At 44.3% G+C, this 27,910-nt stretch overlaps 1 protein-coding gene and 1 non-coding gene across 5 annotated transcripts in view; one reads left to right on the top strand and one right to left on the bottom strand.

The window, feature by feature from the left end:
- The window catches only part of eml1 (EMAP like 1), a 218,787-nt gene that overhangs the window by 147,185 nt on the left and 43,692 nt on the right, over nt 1-27,910 (top strand). For all 4 annotated transcript variants that reach the window (XM_078234091.1, XM_078234092.1, XM_078234090.1 and 1 more), the window contains exons 3-5: nt 9,183-9,312; nt 23,157-23,291; nt 24,357-24,385. In XM_078234091.1, coding sequence (XP_078090217.1) covers nt 9,183-9,312; nt 23,157-23,291; nt 24,357-24,385 — 294 coding nt within the window. The remainder of the gene's footprint in view (nt 1-9,182; nt 9,313-23,156; nt 23,292-24,356; nt 24,386-27,910) is intronic.
- LOC144507416 (U2 spliceosomal RNA) lies at nt 381-579 on the bottom strand. The gene has a single exon (XR_013500100.1). It is a non-coding gene; the product is annotated as a U2 spliceosomal RNA (small nuclear RNA).

A 27,910-nucleotide genomic window follows, 5' to 3' on the forward strand; every position in this document is an offset into this window, starting at 1 on the left:
AAAGGGCGAACCGGTGCGGAGGCGGATCGCGCTACTCACCTCATGCCCGACTTTACCAAGTTTTCACGCCCAAAAACGGGCGCAACATGATGGCAAAATCTGACCCTAGAAGTACAGCAAACTAAGACAATGGCTACACAGAGTATTACTAATGTAATCACTTCCAAACAATCTTAACTTACCTACCTTTAGAGCTAGCTCTCCTCAAATTGTTCCATAACACCTAATAGATTTTAAAATCTGTAACACAAAATCCAGTAACAGTTTTTAAAAATTTTTTTAATCCAATTCGATCAAATCAAGTCCAATTCAGAGTCTCAACAAGTGAGACATTCCCGATCCAAGCTGACGAGACAGGGCTCTCACCTCCTGTCTTGGGCTTGATCTACATGACCCAAGCTGATTGGAGTAGGCATTGCACCTTCTTCAAGGCTTGATCTCATTTGCATCTTAGCCAAAAGGCCGAGATGCTGCTTTTAAAAATTGCTTCAAATGAAGCTAAAATGTAACCTAATGACTTCAACCAAGCACAGCATGTCGATACTACACTTGATCTTAGCCAAAAGGCCGAGAAGCGACAAAATCCAGTAAGTTTTTTTTATTTCAAAAAATATACTTTATTCATGAAAAAAACCTTTCAAATAAACCATTGCAAAATGACAGATCCAAAAATTACAAACAGTGCAAAAAAAGAATCATTTTTACAGTACAATACTATGCTTATTTACACGACATTACATTCATTACTTGAAACTATATACATACATCAGATTTTACTGTGTGCTGTTATTTTTCAGATTGGCACACAGTTACGCAGTCCGAGGGTGTTCTGCAGTTACCCGGCCCTCAATCTGCCTCAGTTGAAAGGCTTTACACGGTGGCCTTTCCCCATTGTGCCTTTGCTGCGGCTGCCCCAAGCTTGAGCGTGTCCCTCAGCACGTAGTCCTGGACCTTGGAATGTGCCAGTCTGCAACACTCGGTCGAGGACAAATCTTTCAACTGGAAGATCAGCAAGTTTCGGGCGGACCACCGAGTTGATGACCCTCCAGCAGCAGTTGATATTTGTCTCGGTGTGCGTCCCCGGAAACAGCCTGTAGAGCACAGAGTCCTGCGTCACCGAGCTGCTCGGGACGAATCTCGACAAATACCACTGCATCTCACTCCAGACCTTCTTTGCAAAGACACATTCCACAAGGAGGTGTGCGACCGTCTCATCAGCCCTGCCGCCGCTTCGAGGGCAGCGTGCGATGATGTTGAGACCTCGAGCGTGCATAAAGGATCTGACGGGGAGTGCCCTTCTCACCACCAGCCAAGCCAGGTCTTGGTGCTTGTTTGTGAGTTCTGGTGATGAAGCATTCTGCCAGTTGACACTGACAGTCTGCTCAGGGAACCATCCGACTGGATCCACCATCTCCTTTTCTCTCAGGGCCTCTAGGACGTTACGTGCTGACCACTGCTTGATCGCCATGTGGTCAAAGGTGGATTTGCGGAAAAATTTCTCCACGAAGGACAGGTGCTGTGGTACGGTCCAACTACTTGGAGCGTTCCGCGGCAGTGTGGCTAGACCCATCCTCCGCAACACTTGGGACAGGTAGAACCTCAAAAGTTAGTGGCACTTGCTGTTAGTGTACCGAGGATCTACACACAGCTTGATGCAGCCGCACACAAAGGTGGCCATCAGGATGAGGGCGGCGTTGGGAACGTTTTTCCCTCCGTTCTCTGGAGATTTGTGCATCGCTTCCCTCCGGACACGATCCATCTTTGTCCAGGAACAGTTACCGTACCAGGCAGTTGCATCTGTTTGGGGTTGCTTTTAAGGTAAAACAAGCAGCTTGTTTTTCAAGACAAGTTTTCATCACAGGCACTTCTTGCAGGGAGTTACATCAATCCTGCTGTTGGCTGAGGTCTAAAAACAGCTTCCTGCATCGGTTTAATCATCTTTTTTTCCCTTTCGATCTTTCCTTATTTGATTATTTTGGAAAGCGGACCTTCATTTCTTGATGTTAGCTTTTAGAGTGTAAAAGCAAAGTACGCTCACATTATGAACCTTTCTTCACACCTTGTATCTCTTCCTTTGAACCCTTCACAACTTATTCAAATCCATTCATATTCTGCCCTCCACTTTTACCAATTTGCCTCAGGTAAAGATCTGTTTGCAGTGTTGCTACGCTCATCAACATATCAAAGGCAGTAGTTTCATTAACACAGCCACATCTCAACGCCCCCACACCTTCCAAGGTGTCTTTTCTTTCACACTTTTGCTGACTTTAATTTAATAGCTGCTGTGGTGCAGCTGTAAGGAAAACTAGCCTTCTCCCTCCCCGCTGCCCTCAGACCAAGTCCAATGGCCAGTCGCAATTAATATTGGAACCAGCGCCAACAGGATCAGCGAGACAGAACTGCTTAAGTCTGTTCACTTCAACACAGGTCCCAGGAGGGTTGGCAGGAATAATGTTTCGTTCGCAAGGTACTTCTTCAAAATGAAATATTTTTGTTTGGAAAATGATTAGTGATGGAATCACAATATTTATGGTTCCTAACAAATGAAGGAGTCTGATTGATAGGGTCCACTTGCCAACGGATTTGTTCTGAATGTCTCTGATTACCCTATTTTACTGCATTGCAACAGCATGTTCACCAGGCAGGGTTCCTGGCAAGCAGCCATCGCTGATCAACACTGCTGATTTCTTTGCCCTGAAATAGCAATTAACACACGGGCAGAAAGAAGATCTTCAAAAGACACACACTGATCCTGTGCTGTGGAGAAATGACATCCTCTGGTAAATGGCAAACCCTTCACAAGTCACTGTGTCACTATTTTAATTAATGTGCTTGATAAGACAATGAGCCAGAGGACATTGAAGGACTTCAGATGTTGGTCCGCAAGCATGTTCCTGGCTGTGATGTGAAGGACCGAAAAGCACAAAGGAAATAATAGAAGAAGCCACTGAATAAAGTAATGATTTGAATTCTTTCAGGGGGCGATGTTTCAGATTGAATTGCTTAAACCTGATATTGGCATCGTTTTGAGTTGTTGTTAGGTGAACAAGAAGTATGCTGTTTGCATCAAATTTTCCAAAATATGCCTCAGATTTGGACAAGCATCAGATTCACAGGGGCTGGAGAGGAAACTTGCGTGTAATTTAATTTAAAAGCAAATGAAAGGGAAATATAAAAATTGTGGGCGGCACGGTGGCACAGTGGTTAGCATCGCTGCCTCACAGTGCCAGAGACCTGGGTTCGATTCCTGGTTTGGGTCACTGTCTGTGGTATCTGCAAGTTTTTTTCCGTGTCTGCGTGGGTTTCCTCCGAGTGCTCCGGTTTCCGCTCAGTCTGAAAGACATGCTGTTTATTGGCCATGCTAAATTCTTCATCAGTGTATCCGAACAGGCAACGGAATGTGGCAACTAGGGGATTTTCACAGTAACTTCATTGCAGTGTGAATGTAAGCCTACTTGTGACTAATAATAAATAAACTTAATATCGGAACGGAGGTCAGAAACTCGGAAAACCTTTAGAAAAGATCGGAATACTTTGCAACATAATCACATGTTTTTCTTAGCTGATGGGGGAGGGGCTAAGATGTTACAGACTGAAATCAAGAGGCAACCCAAGGAGTAAGCATGAACTTGCAACCAAGTGATATATAGAATGCAGTCTTTACAGCACAGAAACAGGCCATTCAACACAGTGTTTACACTCCACAAAAATCTCCTCCCATCTTCTACTTCCAACTCCATTAAAATATCCCTTTCCCATCCCTTTCTCGCTCATGTGTTTAATCAGCTTCCCCTAAAATACATCCATGCTATTCACTTCCCCCACTCCTTGTGATAGTGAGTTCCACATTCACACCACTCTATGGGTAAAGGATGTTCCTGAATTCCCTGTTAGATTTATTAGTAATTATTTTATGTTTATGAAATTGAGTCCTGGTCCCACCAGCTAGTCGAAACATCTTTGTTTTTTCTACCTTATCAAAATCTTCCATAATCTTTAAGATCTTCTACAACATTACCACCCGGTCATCTCTTTCTCAGAGAAAAGAGTCCCAACCTGCTCGATAGGCAAAACCTCTCAGTCCTGCTATCATTCTGACGAAGGGTCATCCAGACTTGAAACGTTGGCTCTATTCTCTCTCCACAGATGCTGTCAGACCTGTTGAGATTTTCCAGCATTTTCAGTTCTCGTTCAGATTTCCAGCATCTGCAGTAATTTGCTTTTATCATTCTAGTAAATCCTTTTTGATGGAACAACTCCAGCACTTACTTTCTCTGCCTGTGGCTGCGATAGGGGAGGTAATGCTGTAAGAACTGCTATTTAGAAAGAAGATTTTCTCTGACATTCCACTGGACAATCTCCTAAAAACGCCTTAAAAAAACTCAACCATATCACAGACCACAGATGGCTACAACTCTTACTGGATGTGCCGACCGCCATTCTGTATGCTAGAAGCATGAATCCTTCCAGCAAATAGCATGGTCTACAACTGATTCTCTAATGACCCGAGCCCCATAAGGACAGTTTCTCAAGGTCATTTCCCAATAAGTGTGGCAGAGTCTGCAAATAACGTTGGTGACATCTTGGCAGGTCCAACCAATTGAGGAAGATTTTCTGTTGATACAAATTTTTTTTTCATACTGAAAACACAATGCATTGTGATGAGGTTACTTTGCAGCAACATCCTAAATTAAAGTTAGACTGATATCCACAGACATTCCAATGCCATTTGCTGTGCTCTCCCACCTTTTAAAAAAAAATTACTCTATCCAAAAACCAAATTCAAATTGAATTCAATCCGTGGCCCCCACGAGAGGGACAAACAGGATCCAAGTTAACAGGATGAGGCATTGCACCCCCTCCCAGGCTTGAACTGATGCTTCATCTTAGCTAAAAGGCCGAGATGGCTTTGAAAAATTCCATAAGGCGCACCTTGGTTTAACCTCTGATCATTGACTACCCTAGCCTGGGCAAACCACCATCGCAGGTGTCGTCAGCACACCCGCAGTGCAATGGGCTAGCCTCGTCCCCTGCCTGATCACCTCCCACCTTTCAGTGAAGCAAAGCAATGGAATGCACCAACTTATCTGCCAGAGTGGGGCATGTTTACCTCTGTCTGTCGATGGGGTTCACCTCTCGTTCAGCCTGAGCTGCTTGACATGCCTTCATTAATCCTCTCAAAAATCCGTGCCCTGGGATCTCCAATGCTGCTAGGGAAAAAACTCCTTTACAAAGAGTGGCACAAAATCTTGGGAGCCTAAATGCCAGCGGAGAGGGGGGGAAAAAATCAGAAAAAGTGATTAATACATGGGTGAAATACGCTTAATATTATGGGTGTCCTTTTCATGACCTTTATTTACTTACCACTGCCTGGCAATCCAGATATCCATTTCATTCAGGAATGATCTATGGCTGGTGTCTTACATACTGGACTGGTAGATAATGACATGTAAGATGGTCAACTCCCAAGTAAATACTTCAACAAAATGCCTGTCATTTTTGAAGTGAGTGTTTCCTACATCCCTGGCCCCCTGGAAACTGAATCAGTGGTGTTGAATTCCTCCCCTGTGTTCTCCTGCCTGACTGGCACCACTATAATGGATGGCTGGCAATGGGAAGTGCAGGCTTCGTCCTTAACAGTGAGATCATGAAAAAACAAACATATTGGGTAGAAATTGCCGTTGACAGTGTAAATGGTGTGAACGCTTACTGTGTGCAAATAAAATGCCTCTCTGTGCTGTTAGTTACTTAAACAAGTGAATGTCTCTGTTAATGTATCAGAGAAGGATTTGATGTTGTGTCTGGTTTTCAGAATACAACATTGCCAACAGAACCTTTTACCATGTCATCTTTTAATTCTACTAGTAACTTCAAAATTAAGAAATGAATGGCCTACCTTATACGCACACCATAAATACGATTAGATAAAGTTTAAAGTTTATTTATTAGTGTCGCAAGTAGGCTTCCATTAACACTGCAATGAAGTCACTGTGAAAATCCTCTAGTCGCCACACTTCAGCGCCTGTTCAGGTACACTGAGGGGGAATTTAGCATGGCCAATGCACCGAACCAGCACATCTTTCGGACTGTGGGAGGAAACCGGCGCACCCGGAGGAAACCCACGCAGACACGGGGAGAATGTGCAGACTTTGTGCAGGCAGTGACCCAAGCCGGGAATCAAACCCAGATCCCTGGCGCTGTGAGGCAGCAGTGTTAGCCACGGTGCTACCATAGATATATTGATATTGAGACTGCACAACCCTCTGAAAGAGCATCCTAACCAGACCTTCCCCTCTGCCCTATCCCCGTAACGCCCGTGCCTTTACCCCATTAATCCATCTACCTTTGATGCTAAGGGGTAATTTAGCACAGCCAATTGTGACACTACTGTGCCATTAAGAATTGTATTTATATCATGGTTCATGTGGAGGATATGTTAAAATTCAACTGTGTTTAAATGGTGCCACTCTGTCTGTTCCAAGCAGCCCACCTGTTGAGAATGCAGAAGAATAATTGATCCTAGGTATTTGGGCATCTGTTTTAATCTGAGCTAATGCTTTTTTGTTTATTTTTTGGGTTGTCCCCTGGAGTTTCAGAGCAGGGTTTGATTAGGTTGATTGGCAGAGGCCGAGTCATGTGCTAATAGGAGGAGCTAGGCTTACAGAGATAAGCAAGCAGTTTCTGCATGGGTCTGCAAGGAGCAACAGGTTGTTTCCCCCTGTCTGTCTGGAGATTGTAGTTTGGGACTTGCTGGAAAATGGCTATCTCTTTCCAGAGGTGTTCCTGAGGCTTGAGGACTAGCAGCCTGCGTACCAACACATAAGCCTGCTGTTTGCTAATTGATTTTGAAGAGGAGATTATGTCTATGAGAGATATTGCTTAAATTGGAACTAATAGAGATAGATCAGCAGTTAAGAATTGTATCTTGTCATGTTTAAGTATTTCAGTTGGTAAAAGTTATGCTAATTTTTTTTGTTAAAGTTAAACTGTATTGTTAAATAAAGTTTCTTTTAATAAAAGCTTCCTAGTGGGTCAATAGAATCACACCTCGAGTAAAACACCTTGTCCATACCCTAATGCCAAAATCTAAAAATAGTTGGGGGTCTAGTTAACTTCATAATATACCTTGGGGTTTCTGATCTGGTCCCTAACACAAACCACCTAACCTGCACATCTTTGGATTGTGGGAGGAAACCAGAGGAAACGTACACAGACACTGGGAGAACGTGCAAACTCCACATGGACACTCACCCAAGGCCACAATCGAACCTGAGCCCCTGACGCTGTGAGGCAGCAGTGCTAACCACTACGCCGCCATACCATTACATTATGTCTAATATTATTAACAAGTCTGCCTTAGGCAATTAAGGAATTTTTAAAAAGCTGGTCTACAAATGAAGCAATAAAAAAGCACAAAGGGATAATCAAATTCCTTTTTATTTTCCACCGTTGCAGGTGAATATTGAAAAAGTATGCTGGCTGTAACAAACTTCAAATCAACCAGTTTCACTAAGATTTGACTGGTTGATTGCTCTGACTTCTCTTGTTATTGGCTGCTGTTATCATTGTACATGATTTTTGGAATCTAGTGATTCATTTGGAATTATGTTTATGTCGGGATATCCGAAAGAGTGGTTTAGAACTTTAGTTTCTACCTAAACTGCTGGTTAAGATCTTGCTGTTTCACACACTATCCAATAGCATTAATGCAATAAGAACAAAATACTGCAGATGCTGGAAATCTGAGCTAAAAACAGAAAATGCTGGAAAAACTCAGCAGGTGTGGCTGCGTCTGTGGGGAGAGAAACAGAGTTAATGTATGGAATTTTACGACCTCGCTCGGGCGAGGCTGGTAAGATCCCAACCGAGGCCAACGGAGAATTCCGTTCTGCAAACCTCACCCACCCTGATTCTGGAGTGGGTGAGGCGGTAAACCTCCGGCCAATATTGTGAGTCCGTATGACTCTTCTTCAGACATTGATGTAATTGATGAGAGGTATGGACAGAGTGGATAGTCAGAAGCTTTTTCCCAGGGTGGAAGAGTCAATTACTAGGGGGCACAGGTTTAAGGTGCGAGGGGCAAGTTTTAAAAGAGATATACGAGGCAGATATTTTACATAGAGGGTGGTGGGTGCCTGGAACTCGTTGCCGGGGGAAATCGTGGAAGCGGATACGGTAGTGACAAGTACATAAGTGGGATGGGAATAGAGGGATATGGTCCCCGGAAGGGTAGGGGGTTTTAGTTGAGTCGGGCAGCATGGTCGGTGCAGGCTTGGAGGGCCGAAGGACCTGTTCCTGTGCTGTAATTTTCTTTGTTCTTTTGTTCTTTGTTTGTAAGCCCATGTGGTATCACTGCTGACTTGGAAGGAACTCATTTCTAGTATCTTCAACAATTTTGTGGAATTTATCCTTATTTATCTCCAACATGTCCATCTAGTAAATTCGGTCCATCATGGATAGAGCCCAAATGTGTTGAATCCCACCTAAAATCTGAGAATGAAATAATCATTTTTACTTTGAGATAATGCCATTTGGAAATGATCTTTACTACACAAACACCAGCACTTTTCTATTCATGGTGGATCAGGGAAATAATGTAATGTTGAATTTGTGGGCTAAATACTGTTAGTATCGCTGCATTTGCTTTCAGAGTATGCATGCCAATATCAAGCAATGTGTATGAATATTTTGGAAGTATTACTGATATAATGGTTTTGCTTAAAAATAAGGATATGGAACATTAAATAACAGAATCTTTTCTCATCAATGTTTAAGAGGGTGAGCTCTGAAGTTGCACTCTGCGATTATAGGTATGAACATTTACAAATGTTTCAAAGCTTCTACCTCAAATTCCACTCTCTTCTACGCTGGCAAAGGCATTGACTGCTTTGAGGGTATTGTCTCCACTAAAATAGCGGAGAGAAGAACTTCAGACAAGTGAATTGCGCATTTGCATTGATTATCCCACAGGTTAATTCAAAGGCAGTAATCTTTTTGGAACAGAAACCAGAAGTTCCAAATAATGTGGCACAGTAACTTTCCCTTTTCAGTATTTATCTCCTAAGTGAAAACAGACAAAAGAAGTTGCAGTCACTGCATTCCAACAGTCTGACTTATTTACTTCAAGAACAAGAACATTTACTCGACAGTGGGTAGTAACATGCTGTTTGTTTGCTTTACAGCAAGACCCATAGTTCAAGCCCTGCCATTAAGGCCTACAGTTAACAATGGAACTGTACTACCAAAGAAGGGAAGTGGCTCTCTGCCATCTCCCTCTGGAGTCAGAAAAGATGCAACACCAGCAACCAAAAGGTGAGAATGGACTCGGGCAAAAAAGCAGCAGGTACTTTTTAAAATCTTTAATGTAAAATATTAAGATACCCAATTGTTTAGTGCCATTGAGCGAATTTATGTTCCATTCCCAAGTTGTACCCTGAATTTCCGCATGTTAACTGGGAAACTCTCAATATAAATTCTTTTGGAAGTTTTGATAAACTTTCTTCTTTTGCCCTCAAAAAAGATGGTCAGTCATGGTCTTCTTTACTTTGCATTTTTTAGATACCCCAAGATCCTAAAGTACTTCATTTCCCAAAGCAACCCATTATACATTGAAAACACAAGCGTTATACCCACTATATCATCAAATAGTGCCACCATTATACCTCACATAAAACCCTGTTATACCAGATCATATGACTTATAGGATGCATTATACACTACTTCCGATTATCTTGCATAATTCTAATGATATACTTTTTCATATTTATTTCTAAGCTTGCCATAGTTTGCTTTGGTTAATTATGGAGATTCTTTTTGTCATTGTCCACATTCAGTGCAAAACAAAGGGTAAAAGGTAAAGTCACCATAGTCCCAGATGACATAGGCTGCTCTTCCCCTCAAAGCAGGGGGACAGGTGGTGATCTAGCTGGAATAGCATCACACCTCAGGCAAGGTTGAGAAGGCGAGGTCTTCATGAATAACTTCAGCTGGCACGGGAATCGAACCCATGCTGTTGGCATCGCTCTGCATCACGAACCAGCTGTCCAACCAATTGAGCTAACCAACTCCTCAAAGTAAAGAAGACTATGACTGACCAATTCTTTTGAGGATGTGATTAAGGAAAGTTTTTGAAAGTTCCAAAAGAAAGTATAATGAAACTTTACCAGTTAACTTGCGGAAATTCAGGGTACAACTGAGAATGGGAAATAAGTAAGCTAAAAGGTAATAAACAATGTGAGGAATTGTGTTGAGATGCGGTAGTGCTGACTGGGGTGACTCTCAGATTAGGGTTCAGGCCTTCCCTGACATTTTGTAATTTATATTAATGATTTACATCCAGAAAATCAAATTAGAATGAATGAAATCGATAGATGATACCAAATCAGGAGGGGTAGTTCTGCACTGCGTGTAGAAAAGATGAAAATTTACCCCAACAAAATACTCAGTTGCAATGTCTTACTGAAATGTTGATTTTCAATAGGACAAACTGTTTTCCTGGTTTTATTACCTATCGCTTGTATGAAGCAACGTATTAAGATGTAATTAGTCAGAAGTAACATAAAGATGTTGACCACAATTTCTACACTTCTCCACTGAGAAACTCCAACATTCAGACACCTAGAGGCAATTAATTTTAATTGGTTATTCTTTCCTTCTAACTTTGCATTCCTGAAGGCATTGACTCTGCTGGATTACAATTACCCAAGTGACACCCTTACACAATGTTATTCACAAGTCAGTAGCTTTTTTGATCATGGCCTAGTCCATACATGGTCTTAAATGATTGTACATATGCACTTCCATTTGCTGGATAGCAAGCAGGAGCAGGAGTCATGGCCAATTGCCCATTCCCTGACCAGTGTTCTAAGCCCCATTAATGCACTATTATAGAAACATAGAAACTAGAAGGAGGAGTAGGCCATTCGGCCTTCGAGCCTGCTTCGCCATTCATTTCGATCATGGCTAATCATCAAATTCAATACCCTTCCCCCATATCCCTTGATCCCTTTAGCCCCAAGAGCTATATCTAATTTCACTGTTCTAAACTCCAGTCAATGTAATCCTCACCAACTTAGTCTCTCCTCATATGACAAACCTGCCATCCCAGGAATCAGCCTGGTAAACCCTGGCAGGAGACATCTGCCTTATGGTTCAGGTCATGACCTCCATGTCTGGCATGAGCTCCATGGCGCTGGGCTTCGACTACATGGTGCAGACACTGGTGGTAATCCGTGAGTATCTGTGCCAGAGGACAGTGGGGCTTCTGGATCTCACTGCAGCTGCCTCTCTATCTTATGGAGGAGCCCAGGGTCCCCCAAGCACCCGAAGGGAAGAGGATTGGCAGAATCGCAGTCCAGGGCCTTCCACCCAAGAGACCCTGGGGGTGTCCAGCCCATCTGATTCAGCCCATCTGCCAGCCCTGTCCTTCTGAGTGATACACCTCCAACCAAGGAGCAAAACACTGAAGACAAGGCCCGGCCCCTCAAGGTCCCAGCCCCTCAGGGCAAGCTTGTGCCCCCCCCCCCCCGCATCTCTCCCAGCAATGTTCAGGCCTCTCTTGTCTGCCAGCAGTCTTTAGTAATGAGGATGTCATCGGCTGAAAATGTGTGAGGGTCTGTCCACCTCATCAGTAGATGCTGAAAACGCCATGACCCCTGATCTCAGAGGAGGCCAAGCAGCTGAGATGTGTCATTCAGCCTCTCGGGGCCCCTAAATCAGCCCATCCAGTGGCAGCTCACACTCTGCTCTCTGCCAGGCAGGAGTCAGATACTTCACTGAGGATAAGAGGAGCATCGCTCTGTCCTCAATGAAAGTCATCATCCTTCTCCTGCAGCGTCCGGAGTATCACTTTAGTGCCCTGCCCATCAATGTAGCCACCATCACGATGACCTCCCGGAGGCACCACAGAAGTGACAAGATGCAAGACCCCATGGTGGAAGAGATCTTGATGCCCTAGTCCCACTTGTCCCCAAAACGAGAGGCAATAAGGACGCCTTAGCCCCTTGCAGGCCCTGTCCATTGCCCGAGGTCCTCCACGATTTGACCCCCGTCGCCCTCCTTGACCTCCTCCTCCCCATAAATGCAGATGTATTTTTATTTTATTAAATTAGCAAAAGATTGATTTTTTAAAAAATCGGCGGCCTGTTCATTGTATTGTTGCCATGCTGCTCTATTCATTGTACAGTTATCAGTGGTGAGACGATGGTGAAGTGGTAATGTCACTGAACGAGTCGAGGCCCGGTCTAGGGTTCGAATCTCACCGCGGCAGCTGATGGAATATAAATTCAGTGAATCCAACCTGGAACATAACGCTGCTGAAATAATAGTGACTCTAAAACTATCATCAATTGATATATAAAAAAACCATCTGGTTCATTCATGCCCTTCAGGGAAGGAAATGTGTCCACCTTGCCTGGTCTGACCTTACAAGTGACTCCATCGTGGCTGACCCTTAACCATCCTCCCGGAATGGCCTCACTAGCTACACAGTTACAGGGGCAATTAGGGACGGGTAACAAATGCTGGCCTTGCCAGTGCCACCCACATCCCATGAAAGAATAAATTAAAAATAAATTTTTATTTACGCACTTGAACCTTTGGATAATGATTAATTGCTCAACATGCTAACAGAGGAATATGTTATCAAAGCGTCCATTGTGACTGTGAGATTATACAGCTCTATTAACGCAGCCAGTAAGACGAGCTCTTCTATCAAATTTATTTCTCTGTTCACCTCATAAATAGAAGGCACCTTGTCGGTTTCACAGTGAAATGATTTGTTTTACGGCTCTAAGTCTTCACAAATTAGCATTCGAGGATTCCTATTTTAACTTTTTTTTAAATTTCAGCTGTTAGTATTGACCACATTTTTGGCATCTTTCCCAGGAAGAGTCTTCATTTAATTTACACGGATAAATTTATTCCCAGCTGATTTGGACAGTAGGGTAGTATTTTAATGACTTTGCGATTATGTATGCAGAATGGCTTTGCCCGAATAATTGAGTTCCCTTGAACTGGCTACGCAGACCGAAAGATGTCACAGTGACCCAGCACACACATACGTAACTGCAAACGTAGCAAGGACATACTATTAATAGCAACAGTGCAAGTAATTTTAAAATGTCGTTACACATGACACAAAGGTTCTTTTTAATATCAGAATGAGCTGCCCAATGGATAAAACTCCATCTCATTAACGATTGGTGGGACGGGATTAAAAGCTGTCCCAGACGGTCAAATTAATATTGTATTGATTAGCTCGAGTAACACAAAGCTAGAATTCTATAAAGGTTGCTTTCATTTTGACCTCCTTAGTGACTAATATGTTCCAAATTGCTAGTCAAGATAATATTTCTTGCCATATAAATTAGGAGCCGTCGTTAAGGGAAACCTTCCTTCAACTAATTAGGCAGAATTTTTAAATAAAGTCATTATTGAGCATCATTATTGAGCAGGCTTTCAGGCAGGCATTCCACTATCTCTGGTGTATGCTTTTAAAATGAGAACCCTTTGTTTCAAAGAAATGAAGATGTTTGCAAGGAATGATGGTTAATCTCCCTCATACATTGATCTGGGATTGCTTTTGCTTTTTTTTTCACTTTTGCTCCAGTTTTGCTTTGTTGCCGTGTGCAGGTGGCAGGGGCATGGCACTCTGGTGGCACACTCTGGTGGCTGTGCGCTTCATTTCCCATCAGGGCAAGCCCCTGGTTTTACTGCTGGGAGGGGTTGGAAAGGGACCCTGGATCATTCCCAACAGAAAAGAACGGAGTAATGGTGAGCCATTGAGTAATGACTCAGGAAGCCCGACTGGAAAGGAACGTGGTTTATTACAGAATGCAAAGTAAAACCGCTACTGTGGTGTACACACACCAGCCCCTGGCTGGGACTACACTTCAGCAGGTCCAGTCCTGGGCCTGTCACATAAAAGGCTCAGGTGATGAGTTCCAGAGAGGCAGGCCATTGTCTGTTACCAGGGGAACTCTTCCTCAACGACCCCCACAGGGAGATCAATCAGTGATTCCCCATCATGCACACACACACACAAACAAACACACATGCACGCACACACACACATGCATGCACACACACCTACACACATGCATGCACACATACACGCATGCACGTGCACATACATACACACATGCACGCATGCCCATGCACACACACATGCGTACACACATACACACACATGCACACACGCACGCACGCACACATACACACACGCATGCACGCACACCTACACACACACATGCACACACACACACGCATGCATGTACACATGCACACACACCCACACACACATGCATACACACACGCACACATACACACACAGACACACACACATGCACACACGCACTCACTCACACACACACACACCCCGCCACACATACCCCCCACACACCCCACACCCCCCCACTCCCCTTTGGAGATGGTGCAGAGGAATATCATTTGGCAATCCCATCTTGCCAAAACGATATCAGATTCAGGAAAGCTCATTCTATGGGATGATTAGAAAAGTTGTGATCATTCTCCTTAGAACAGCAAAGAGGTTTAATAGAGGCAAAGATAGCTTGGTTCTGACACAGTAGGCAGGCTAGAGTTCAGGGAGTGACGATAATCAGAGAATAAGAGTTTAAGATCACTGGCAAAAGAATCACAGGCGAGAAGAGGAGAATGTTTTTCAATGCAGCAGTTTGTTATGATTTGGAGTGTATTGCCCAGAAGATGAGTGAAAACAGATTTCTTGGTAACTTCCAAAAAGGAATTGGCTACATATTTGAAAATGAAGAATCCGCAGGCACTGGGTAGGGGTGGGAGTGGGGTGGGTGGCAGGGGGAGGAGGGGGAGGGTAGTGGTGTTGGAGGGAGAAACAAGGGAGTGGATAGTTCTTTTAAAGAAGTATAACAGGCCAGATGGTCTCCTTCTGAACTGCATAACACTTTGGACGGAAATTCACTTCCTTAGTTTTTAAATGTGGACTGGAACCATCTCCACATCCCCACCCCGATGACTTCTGAGGCCCGCCCACCTTTGCGATCCTCCAGGAGGTGGACAATGAGAAAGAAGGAGGGCCAGTGGGAGCACCCAAGGATCCAGGTGCCTGCTGGTTCCACCAGGCGAGAGGTGGGTGCTTCCACTGTGGGTGGGAGATCACAAGGGCACGTCAAGAAGAAGACACCCTCTGAATCCTTCAAAAAAATGTTAAGAAAAGAGAGGCCACAGGCCAGCATCGTGAAGGCGGGAACCAACCCTTCCTTAGGCTGGCATCCAGCTCTGGCCTTCTGGCAGTCATGGACCTGGGATGGATAGAGGAATATTAAAGGTGGCCTTGCTGGCCCCCTGGCTGGGAGGCTCCCTGCACCCAACTGCTGCGCTTTGGCCTCACAGAGGACGCCCGTTGTGATGGTCCTGGCAGCAGGACCATTGTGCCACATTTAGGCACTTAACTGCCACTGAGGTGAGCTGGCTGGTTTCGATCTGACCCTGTCTCTATCCAGATTGCTCGGAAGTGGGATTGTCTCCGAAACATGGCCTGACATGCATCTATCCTACCTCCCCCCCCCCCCCCCCCCCCCCCCCCCCACCTCCATAGTGCTTCCCCATCCACAGCTGATAAGATTCAGCTCCATGATTCAAACTCCCTGTGGCACGGTGGCACAGCACTTAGCACTGCTGCCTCACAGCGCCAGGGACCCGGGTTCAATTCCAGCCTTGGATCACTGTCTGTGTTGAGTTTGCACGTTCTCCCTATGTCTGCGTGGGTTTATTCCGGATGCTCCGGTTTCCTCCCACAGTTCAAAGATGTACGGGTTAGGTGGATTGGCCATGCTAAATTGACCTTAGTGTCAGAGGGATTAGCAGGGTAAATGTGTGGGGTTACAGGAATAGGCCCTGTGTGGGATTGTGGTCGGTACAGACTTGATGGGCCGAATGGCCTCCTCCTGTAGGGATTCTATGATTCTATGATTTTCACACAGAAGCCCTGGGCAAAACAAGAATAAATCTCCTGGCAATCAATGTGCACCATCTAGTTATCAAGAGACAAGCATATTAACAGAGGCGGCACATTTATTAACAATTCAGTATCTAACCCAGTTGGAGTTTTAAAAAAAATCTACATGGTTTGTAATATAGTCCCAAGATGTGCGGGTTAGGTTGATTGGCCATGTTCAATTGCCCCAGAGTGTCAGGGGAACTAACAGGGTAAAAATGTGGGGTTATGTGGATAGGGCCTGGGCAGGCTCGATGGGCCAAATGGCCTCTTTCTGCACTGTTGGGATTCTATGATTCTATATCACTGAGAATGCTTGGATTTCACTTTCGCTAGGCAGGCTTTCAGCAAGTGATTGTTCTCACCTACACTCTGTATGTTTTCAACAGATTTTCTTCCCTTTTGTCTTTTGCATGCCATTCATTTTCATCTCTTCCATACTGTACCTCATTTCTGGATGTAGCAAGCAAAGGTGTCTGGCTAACATGTCTGAACTGAATAAACTTGCTAAAAGGTGAGGTTATCTTGAACTCAGTCGAAATAAAAAGTAGAATAGATCAGTCCGCTGGGCTAATACACTTATCTCTTTCTCCACATTTTGTGATACGCTTATCTGGACCCAAAGAGGGTACCCGTAAAGTGCGACAAATACGTTTGCAGCTAGAATAACCAAAATTTTGATTTTGATTTGATTTATTATTGTCACATGTATTAGTATACAGTGAAAAGTATTGTTCCTTGTGTGCCATACAGACAAAGCATGCCGTGCATAGAGAAGGAGAGAGTGCAGAATGTAGTGTTACAGTCATAGCTAAGGTGTAGAGAAAGATCAACTTAGTGTGAGGTAGGTCCATTCAAAAGTCTGATGACAGCAGAGAAGAAGCTGTTCTTGAGTCGGTTGGTACGTGACCTCAGACTTTTGTATCTTTTTCTCAATGAAAGAAGGTGGAAGAGAGAATGTCCGGGGTGCGTGGGGTCCTTAATTATGCTGGCTGCTTTTCCGAGGCAGCGGAAAGTGTAGAGAGAGTCAATGGATGGGAGGTTGGTTTGCGTGATGGATGGACTGAAGAAGTTTTAAACTGACCTTTACAGGGAATCATTGATATTTTCCATGTTAATTTTCAGTTTTTTGCTAAAGCTGCAGAACTGGAGGGGAAAAGTGGCCCCAATCAAGCAATGCTCTCAAATAGCATCTTCCCATGTTCGCAGCATGTGTCACTGGAGGAGGGCATTTATCTACCTGAATCTGAAGTTTAAGGTTTAGCACATCACCCAGTATCCCATTATGGGTTCTGATTTTTAAAGTTTAAATTTTATTTACTAATCACAAGTAAGGCTTACATTAACACTGCAATGAAGTTACTGTGAAATTCCTTAGTTGCCACAGTCCCGTGCCTGTTTGGGTCAATGCACCTAACCAGCACATCTTTCAGAATGTGGGAGGAAACCCATGCAGACATGGGGAGAACGTGCTAACCACTGTGCTACCGTGCTGCAATGATAATCCAAAGAAGGCCTCCTGGTTTCTCGGTGGCTGTAGTTATTTTTGATTGGAGTTATCTGGTTAAAGTGGATCTCATTTTTGTGAGTCTTATTTCCTCTCTTTAGGTTTTTCAATGACAAAGACAAATCAATATTTCCACTCGATCAGAGTATAAGTCTTAGTTAAGGCTGCACTTTTTCCAAAAGCATTCTACACTGTTAAATGAGAAGTAATGTCTTCTCCCTCCGCTATGAAAATTAGCTCGAGGCACTTCCCAGAAGCAGAAATGAACTATGCTCTCGGTACACACCAACCAGTTAGAGAGGTCTCTGTTCAAAAGACAATTGTTTTTTGCGGAAAACTGTGACTTGCTTTATTTTTGCATACGAGCACTCGATTCCTCCAACTGGAATTATCCCTGCTACTGATTTTGGTTCCGTTCTTTCTCCAGTTGTTTGGACAATGCCATTCCTGGAAACTTTAGTACATCCTTAATAATATAAAACTACATCTCTCAGCAATCTAAAGTGACAGTACAACTGATTTGATTTATTTATTATTGTCATATGTATTAGTATACAGTGAAAAATATTGTTTCTTGTGTGCTATTCAGGCAAAGCATGCCGTTCACAGAATACATAGGAGAGGAGGAAAGGATAGGGTGCAGAATATAGTGCTACATTCATAGCTAGGGTGTAGAGAAAGATCAACTTAATATAAGAACAAAGGAACCTTGGCGTGTTTGTCCATAGATCTCTGAAGGCGGAAAGGCAGTTTAATAGGGTGGTGAAAAAGGCATATGGCTCACTCGCCTTTACCAATCGGGGTATAGATTACAAAAGCAGAGAGGTCATGATGGAGTTGTATAAAACTTTGGTGAGGCCACAGCTAGAGTACTGTGTGCAGTTCTGGTCAACACATTATTGGAAGTACATGACACACTGGAAGGGGTGCAGAGGAGATTCACCAGGATGTAAGGATGTTGCCTGGGATGGAACATTTAAGTTATAAAGAGAGGTTGGATGGGCTTGGGTTGTTTTCTCTGGAGCAGAGAAGACTGAGGGGGCAACCTGATTGAGGTGTTCAAGATTATGAGGGGCATGAACAGGGTAGATAGGGAGCAGCTGTTCCCCTTAGTTGAAGGGTCACAAGTTAAAAGTGAGGGGTGGAAGGTTTATAGGGGATTTGAGGAAAAACCTTTTTACCCAGAGGGTGATGACGGTCTGAAATGTGCTACCTGGGAGGGTGGTGGAGGCGGGTTGCCTCACATCCTTTAAAAAATACCTGGATGAGTACTTAGCACACCATATCATTCAAGGCTATGGACCAAGTGCTGGAAAGTGGCATTAGGTGGGCAGGTCAGGGCCTTTCATGCATCGGTGCAGACTCAATGGGCCGAAAGGCGTCTTTTGCACTGTAGTAATCTGTGATTCTGTGATAAGGTCGGCCCATTCAAAAGTCTGATGGCAGCAGGGAAGAAGCTGTTCTTGAATCGGTTGCTGAATGATCGCAGACTTCTGTTTCTTTTTCCTGATGGAAGAAGGTGGAAGAGAGCATGCCCGTGGTGCGTGGGGATCCTTGATTATGCTGGTTGCTTTTCCGAGGCAGCAGGAAGTGTAGACGGAGTCAATGGATGGGAGGCTGGTTTGCGTGATGGACTGGGACTGGAACTGTTGGAAGTTTCACTAAATGCAATTCTGGGTTTCCAATGAAACATTTGTCCCCTTTTTGTCCCCTATTGCATTCCACAGTCCATCCTGTGACGTGTAACTAGCAAATTGCTCAAAGTGATAGATTTTCTAGTAACTCAAGAATGGGCAGCACCATGGCCTTCGTCAGCCGCAGAATTTTTCTTAGTCACAATCTGTAAACTGATGGCCCAAAATACCCTACTTCCCCTCACCCACCCACTCTAACATTACTACCAAATCAGGAGTACAACCATTGTTCAGTGAAGAATCCAGGAGGGAATTGCAGGAACAATTCCAGCCTACAAAATCTTTCTAATCAGAACAAATCTCAGGAGAAATGAGTTCCCCACAGGCTCTTATTTTGTATGGATGTCCATAAGTAGCTATAATTAGTGATGCAGTCAGTGACTTTATCATACATGGCAGCTGATTGGATAGAAATTACCCTGAATGACCTTTTATCATTGCATGTTCTTTCGACATCTCTCAGGCTCTTAGGTAAATGATTTTGAGAGTGTTAGCTGGATGATTACCTTCAAAGCTCATTTAATAGTCATTAGAAACGCAATAAGTTAATAAAATATCCGGCTTGATATGACTCTATGGCAGGGTAAAATGTTCTTCCCACAAGTGACTGACAATAATTTGCCTCCTGAAGGACATTACCCTGTTTCCCTCCAATACCCTGTTTCCTTTCAGTATTTTCTTTGAAAGAAAACGTGTGCTTTGTTGTTTGCACAGATTCGTTGGGAATGTTTGGGGGGCATGGGTTGTGTGGCGCAGGATATAATGGTGGGTATCCTCTGCTGTAAGTGGTTAAATAAAGTGTAAAGACTTCTTGCCAGGTTGCAATTGATGTCGTGTTGTCTTGCTGTTCACTTGTAAATGTCATTCAATAAGTGAATTGAAATGAACGTTGCACAATATTACCACAACTAAACATTGCAATTTCTGTCTATCCCATAGAGAAGTCCATGCACCCATTTGTCCAAACAAGTTTATTGCTTTCGCTTTTCTTATTTACAATATTTATTTTCATAGAATCCTACAGTGCAGGAGGAGGCCCATCAAGTCTGCACCGACTCTCTGATAGAGCATTTTATCCAGGCCCTACCTCCATAACCCCACGTATTTACCCCACTAATCCCCCCAACCTACAAATCTTGGGAGACTCAGGGCATGACCAATCCACCTAACCCATACATCTTTTGACTAGGCAGCCAGAGGAAACTCACGCAGACACAGGGAGAATGTGCAAACTCCAGTCAGACAGTCACTCGAGGCTAGAATCGAACCCGGGTCCCTGGCGTGGTAAGGCAGCAGTGCTAACCCTGCACTGTAGGGATTCTATGATCCAATGAATATGAGGGCAAAGGGAATAGAAGATAAGGCTGATAGCATTAGATTAGAAAGGATGGAAGGAGGCTTGAGTGGAGAATGAATACCAGCGTGGACTATTTAGGTCAAATGACCTGGAGGGGTTTTTTGCTGTAAATTCTATGTAATTCCATGTAACTTGATTCATTTATGGATCCATTAACAAATCCTGACAGCACTTTTCCATTTATCTTTATTTTTCACCATTTCTGTGTTCCCAAAGCCTGTGGATTGCTACTTTTTTTCACATTTTGTCCTCTGAGCATCAAATTATTTACACAGCCTGTTGCTGTGTGTTTCAGATGCAAATTAAGTACCTTTCCTTCACCCCCACAACCCACATTGTAAAGCTAGACCCGCAAGGTTGTCCCTGCTGGTCCACCATTTAATAATTCCCATGTCTAAAACTCGAATGAATTGTTTGAGCAAGACTGCCAGTTTTGAGTGAGTCAGTAATGAAGCGTAACTTGTTCTGTGCTTCAGAGTTGTGTCTTGATCGGGAGTGTCCTAAAAGAAATTCCACCAACACCTCAAATTAGAAATTTCAACGTTGCGTTCAAAATCCTCCGTGTCCCCAAAGCTTCCCATCTCTGTAATCTACTCATGGCCTCCAACCCTCAGGAATCTCCTTTGCTTTACCTCTGAACCCTGGTGTGTGACCTTTGCTCCACCACTGATGGACGTGCCTGCAACCAACGAAGCTCTAAGCTCGGGAATTTCTTCCTCAAACCTCTTTGCTGTAGCACCTTTCTCCACCTTTAAGAATCTTCTCCTAGCCTGCCTTTTTGTCCGAGCATTTGATTTCTGACCTAACGCCCCCTTCTTTGGCTGGGTGTCAATTTTTTACTTTGATTATGCCCATCAAGCGGCTTGTGAGGTTTTACCGCATTACCAGCTTTACATAAATCCAAGAGAACCATTACGAAGATTGCTTTCCATCCTGTAAGTCTGGGCTGGTATTAAACCAGGCTAACCGGAAGCAAAAAGATAATGTTGTAATCCATGACATGACTCGTGTATTCCTTCACTCGTTTTGCTTTATCTCAATCATTTCACATTCAACCAAGAATGATTTATGGGTCGTAGAAATTTCTATGGGAACAATGTGCTAAATTGTACGAGGCTCGGATTCTTTCTCAGTGTACAGATGGTTCTGTGGTGTGCTGGCGGTACACAGGTCATCTGATTCTCACCTGGACAGCTAGTAACCGAGAATGACTGTGTTTTCTCATTGTCTTTTTTTAATAACAAGCAACAATTGGAAATTCCAGTACAAACCATTTATTTTCTCAAGATCAAATGAGGCTCGATTAGAATCAAAGTTCACATTAAGTTCAAAAGCCCACAACAGCTGCCAGGGTAATTCCCGTGTTGTCACATAAAAAGATCAGAATTCCAGGAAATTGATATATTTGCTGAGAAAATTTGCTGTGTCTGGTTCAGCCAGTTGAATCAGACACACAGGGTGGGATTTTCCAGCCGCGCTCACTCCAAGACCGAAAAGCCCACCCGAGGTCAACAAACCTTTGCATGGTCCCCACCCCCCCCACCCCACCCCCGCCAGCTATGATTCCTGTGGTGGGCGGGATGGGAACAGTCCACCCATAGGGTGCGGTCTTACCTGCTGTCCACGCCACATTCCCGCTGCAGCGAGGTCGGAGAATTTGGCGCCCAGCCAAATCTCCGTTCACTGCAGCGGGATGGGAAAAATCCCGCCGGCGTGAACAGTGATAACGATTCCGGCCATAGGCCGGGATTCTCCGATCTTGTCGCCCCACTACCGCTGCCAGCGTGAAGCTGTGAATTTGGCGCTCAGCCAAAGCTTCGTTCACTGCAGCGGTGCTGGAGAATCCCAGCCGTGGGTGTGGTCAGAGGATTCCGGTCATACTTTGCTCTGTGTTAATAGAGTATGGCCAGCATAGGTTTAACATTACAAGGGGTTTAACTTAACAAGGGATCCAATCACTGGAAAATCGAGCAGGATTTTTCCAAACAAATTCAATTTTGTATTGGAGAAGGTGTTTTTGACTCTTCAAGTATCGTCTTGATAAGAATCATAGAATCCCTACAGTGCAGAAGGAGGCCATTCGGCTCATCGAGTCTGCACCGACCACAATCCCACCCAGGTTCTATTCCTGTAACCCCACATATTTACCCTGTTAATCCCCCTGAGACTAAGGGGCAATTTAGCATGGCCAATCAACCTAACCCACACATCTTTGGACTGTGGGAGGAAACCAGAGCACCCGGAGGAAACCCACGCAGACACGGGGAGAACGTGCAAACTCCACACAGTGACCCAAGACTGGAATTGAATCCGAGTCCCTGGCGATGTGAGGCAGCCGTGCTAACCACTGTGCCACCGTGCTGCCTGCTGTCATAGAAAAGTCAGAGAAAAATCATAGAGAAGACCTGGAAAACTAGTCACAAACTGCAGCAAAGACACCGAGGCAAATTTTACCGTCCTGCCCACCACGGGAATCGGAGCGGGCGAGGGGTGGACCATGTAAAGGTCTGTTAACCTCCGGCCAGGTTTCCCGGTTTCAGGGTGAGCGAGGCTGGAAAATCCCACCCATCACATTTGTGAATGAATGAACCATTTTTTTTACCCTAGTGCTGTGAAGAGAAGCAACTCTTCTGAACGAGTGTCATCAGCTGCACGTCGCGAGAGCTTTGGAGAGTCAAAGAACAGCAGGACCCGCACTGGCTCAACCAGCAGTGGTTCCAGTGGGAAAAAGACCAGCGACAGGTAAGCTGAAGTGCTTACGTACATCTTCTAAGATTTCTTTACTGCCTGCAATGTTGAACTCAAGTTTAATGGTACTCTGCCTTGGAGAAGAGGGTTAACATGTTATTTGAGCCTTCCATAGTTAGCAGATAGCATCAGCTGGGGGAAAAAGCACCATTAATGTTCCCTTCCTTAGACTTGAATTAAATCTGTTGGCCTGAGAGGATTTATTATTCTTTTCAGTTTTCAACATCAAAATAACACGGAGTGTGACCCAGGGAGGGGCAAATTTTGCAAACTTCAAATATGTTTTATCAAAATACCAGTTAAGAGCGTCAGGTTTTTATCTTTAATAAGGCACAGTTTAAATGACTATGAGGTGATTTAGATTTGTAGGATCACTAAATAAAGATACCCTAGTTCAGTTCAGGTGTCAGTCAGTGTCTGCTACGAGCTCATCCTGAGGAGATTCTATTTATTTATTAGTGTCACAAGTAGTTTTACATTAATACTGCAAAGATGTTACTGTGAAAATCCACTAGTCACCACACTCAGGCGCCTGTTCGAGTACACTGAGGGAGAATTTAGCATAGCCAATGCACCCTAACCAGCACGTCTTTCGGACTGTGGGAGGAAACCGAAGCACTCGGAGGAAACCCACACACAGGCCTGGGGAGAACGTGCAGACTCCACCCAGATAGTGACCCAAGCCAGGAATCGAACCCGGGTCCCTGGTGCGGTGAGGCAACAGTGCTAACCACTGTGCCACCATGTCGCCCTAATCCTGCATTGATTGATATTGAAGCAATCTGACATGATGTTGATGTTGATGGCCAACTTCAATCGGTGTATTTTGCGTCCGTCAGGCCGATGAGGCTCAGGTAGCTGAATTGACTGAGGGTTCCAGGTAACAGCACTGTGGATGATAACCTGCAGACGGTGGTGTGATGGCTATTGTAGATAGTTCCAAATCAGCTCAACAATTTAAAAAGAAATTAACTGCTATTTTTTAGACAAGAAAAGCAACTGTATGCTGTGTAAGAGTTACTGATATAACGATTGAGTCCAATATTATTTCTTTAACAGCAAACCCAAGGATCCTCTCTTTAATGCAGGTGAGTAGTTACAAACATTATTCCTGTTCAATACTAGTTTTCTGAAGTACTCGTTTAGACTGTCCTGAAATTGTAACATTTCTGCTTTTTGTGCTTTACATCCTTTGCTCATTTAATTTTCTTGCTTTTTAAAATGAAAACTTTAGTCTTTCATTTTGCTAAGTTCTCCAGTGCCTATTTTTGGAAGTAGGTTTAGGGATAAGAATTCGACCAGAATTTCAGGCAGTTGCCGGAATTTTACCTCCTTGCCCACCCGAGGCCAGCGTTCTGCAAGGCTTGCCTGCCCCGATTTCGGGGCGGACACGCCGGTAAAATTCCAGCCAGTGTGTCATCCACATCAGGCATTCATAACATTGCTGAGATAAACGCCATGTGGAACCCAGTGACTGAAGCCGAGTCACAGGTTTTGTGTTGAATGTGATGCCCATTGTATCCTTTTCCTTTCATACATTTGTGAAGGATAGTTGCCACCAAGCAATGGAGGATGTGTTCCCAAGATATTTGCTCTGTTCCTGTTGCCCTCTTCCCATTCTATAAAGGGAGTGCAGCGCAGGTTTACCAGGCTGATCCCTGAGATGGCAAGTTCTGTCATATGAGGAGAGACTAAGTCGGTTCGGATTGTAATCACTGGAGTTTAGAAGAGTGAGAGGGGATCTCAGAGAAACTTATAAAATTCTAACAGGGTTAGACAGGGTAGATTCAGAAAGAATGTTCCTGATGGTGGGGGAGTCTAGAACTAGGGGTCATGGTTTGAGGATAAGGGGCAAACCTTTCAGAACTGAGGTGAAGAGAACTTTCTTCACCGAGAGGGTGGTGAATGTGTGGAATTCACTACCACAAAAAGTAGTTGAGGCCAAAATGTTGTCTGATTTGAAGAAGAAATTAGATGTAGCTCTTGGGGCTAAAGGGATCAAAGGATTATGGGGGGAAGGCGGGCGGGTTCAGGGTATTGAATTTGATGATCAGATATGATCAAAATGAATGGCGGAGCAGGCTCGAAGGGCCGAATGGCCTACTCCTACTTTGAGTTCTATGTTTCACCCAGCCACCCTTTCAAGAGCTGTATATCTTTGCATACCTTCCCAACCAGGTTGACTGTTGGTAACACAGCAGCATGTATAGCCATTAGGATGTCCAGTTCTACAGCATATAGATCATTCTGGCTTCCATTACTCTTTCCCCTTCCTTTGTCCAACAAAATGGAATAAGTGATGTTTAAATGGTATTTCTCATAGTGACAGTATGGGATAGGGCTGATTATATTAATACGCCAATAAAATGACCATTACTGTCTTGACCCTCACCTATCTGGGTGGTTATTGGAGAGACTGTTAAGATCTGTGTAATCAGACCATTGGCAGCTCAGACTGGTTTACTGTTCACGACACAGATATTCTATAATGGCTATTCTTCTCATGCACAAAATGTAGTTAAGTGAGTGATATTCCTCTGGACCTGCAGTTCCAGATAGAAATTCTCTAATGATGGAACAGTTTTTTTTTGCAAAAGAAGCAAATGTGTTGTGAAAACAAACATTTTCACACAATGAGGGGTTCAGGTCTAGAATGCACAACCTGGAAGTGCGGTGGAGACAGGTTCAATCCAAGCATTCAAGAGGGCATTAGACGATTATTTGAATAGAAACAATGTGCAGGGTGTGTAGAAAAGGCAGGGGAGTGGCACAGTCATAATGCTCATTTGGAGGGGAGGTGCAGACACGATGGGCTAAATGACCTTCTTCTGCACTGTAGCAACCCTGTGATTCTGTTACACAACTAAAGGCCAATTTTACCTTACGCCAATTTTTCATGTGCTATTGGGAGAAAGGCAAAATTGATGGAAATGAGGATGCTGTTGCATTGTTCCCAGTTTGCTCCTGTGTAGAGCTACATCTGAACTTACTTTGACTTTTCTGGCATCTGCCCTTGACTCCACATGAAGAGGGTGCAGCAATGTGAGGCGCTTTTACCCACATCTGCTTTAATAGTGGCAAGTGTGGGCAAACAGCCCCCATAAAACCCAGTGTGATTTATTTCTGAGCTGCTGTTTAAGGAATAAGTTAGTATTGTCAAGATCAATCTTTAATTTTAACTTTATAAATATCAAATAGTATTGTTTCAGAACTACACTTCAGAAGTACTTAATTGGCTGTGAGACGCTTCAGAATGTCCCACGGTCATGAAAGGTGTTAAATAAATGTACGTTCTTCTTCAGAGTAGGAGGCACTTGGTGATAAACCTGACGCAAAAAGAAAAGCCACACAGATAAATAAACTTCATTCTATTCCTGCACCTTAATTCTTCACATCAACACTTGTTTCCCATTTGCCTTTACCAGCTGCTTGGCACTATGGTGCAGTTCTCTTACCAACACCCTGCAGAGTAGACAGCAGCAACAACAGGAGCTTGCAGGTAGAATCATACAATGGAATAGAATAGAATCATAGAATCCCTACAGTGCAGAAGGAGGTCATTTGGCCCATTGAACCTGGACTGACAACAATCCCACCCAGGCCCTATCCCTGTGACTCCATGCATTGACCCTGCTAATCCCCCTGACACTAGAGGGGGGGGGATTTTTCCCATCCCGCCCGCCATGGGAATCGTAGCAGGGGGGAAGTGGGGGTGCGGACCATGTAAAGGTCCATTGACCTCGGGCAGGATTTTCTGGTTTTGGAGCGAGCACGGCCAAAAGATCCCACCCTAATGGTCAATTTAGCTTGGCCAATCAACCTAACCCGCACATCTTTGGAGTGTGGGAGGAAACCGGAGCACCCGGAGGAAACCCACGCAGGCACAGGGAGAACATGCAAACTCCACATCAGCCAGTCACCCGAGGCTGGAATTGAACCCGGCTCTCTGACGCTGCGAGGCAGCATTGATAACCACTGTGCTACCGTGCCGAACCTCTGATGTAGCAAAATGTCCCAAGATGCTTCACAGGGAGGGTTATTAGGAGAGATAACCAAAATTCTGATCAAGGAGGTAAGCTTACAAACGATATGTGAGGAAGGTGATGAATTGGGGGTGGTTTATGGAGAGAATTCCATCATTTGAGGCCAGGATACCTGAAGGCATGGCTGTGACTCCTGGAGTAAAGGAAGGGTGGGGTGCACAAGAGGCCTGAGCAGATGGTGAGTTTGGGGAGGGGATTGTGAGACTGGAGGAGCTTACATTGATAGGGAGTTGCTGGGCCACGAAGGGACGTAAATATAGTGAGAATTTCTCAGACTGTATGTCACCCGACAGGCAGTCTAAAAACACTGAGACAATGGGCGGGATTTTACAGCTTCGCTCATCCCGAAACTGTAAATTCCCGCCCGAGGTCAACGGACCACCCAATGCTCCGCCCCTTGCCCACTCTGGTTCCCGTGGTGGGCGGGCCGGTAAAATTCCAGCCAGTGTGTCTGGTCAAGGGAGGTAGTGGACAGTTAGAGCTCAGTAGAGTCATCAGTGTACTTGTAAATGTTGAGCCCATGTCTGCAGATCATGGTATCATGAGGCAGCAGGTAGATGAAATGAGGAG

Source organism: Mustelus asterias, chromosome 18, assembly GCF_964213995.1.
Source record: "Mustelus asterias chromosome 18, sMusAst1.hap1.1, whole genome shotgun sequence".
NCBI lineage: Eukaryota > Metazoa > Chordata > Chondrichthyes > Carcharhiniformes > Triakidae > Mustelus > Mustelus asterias.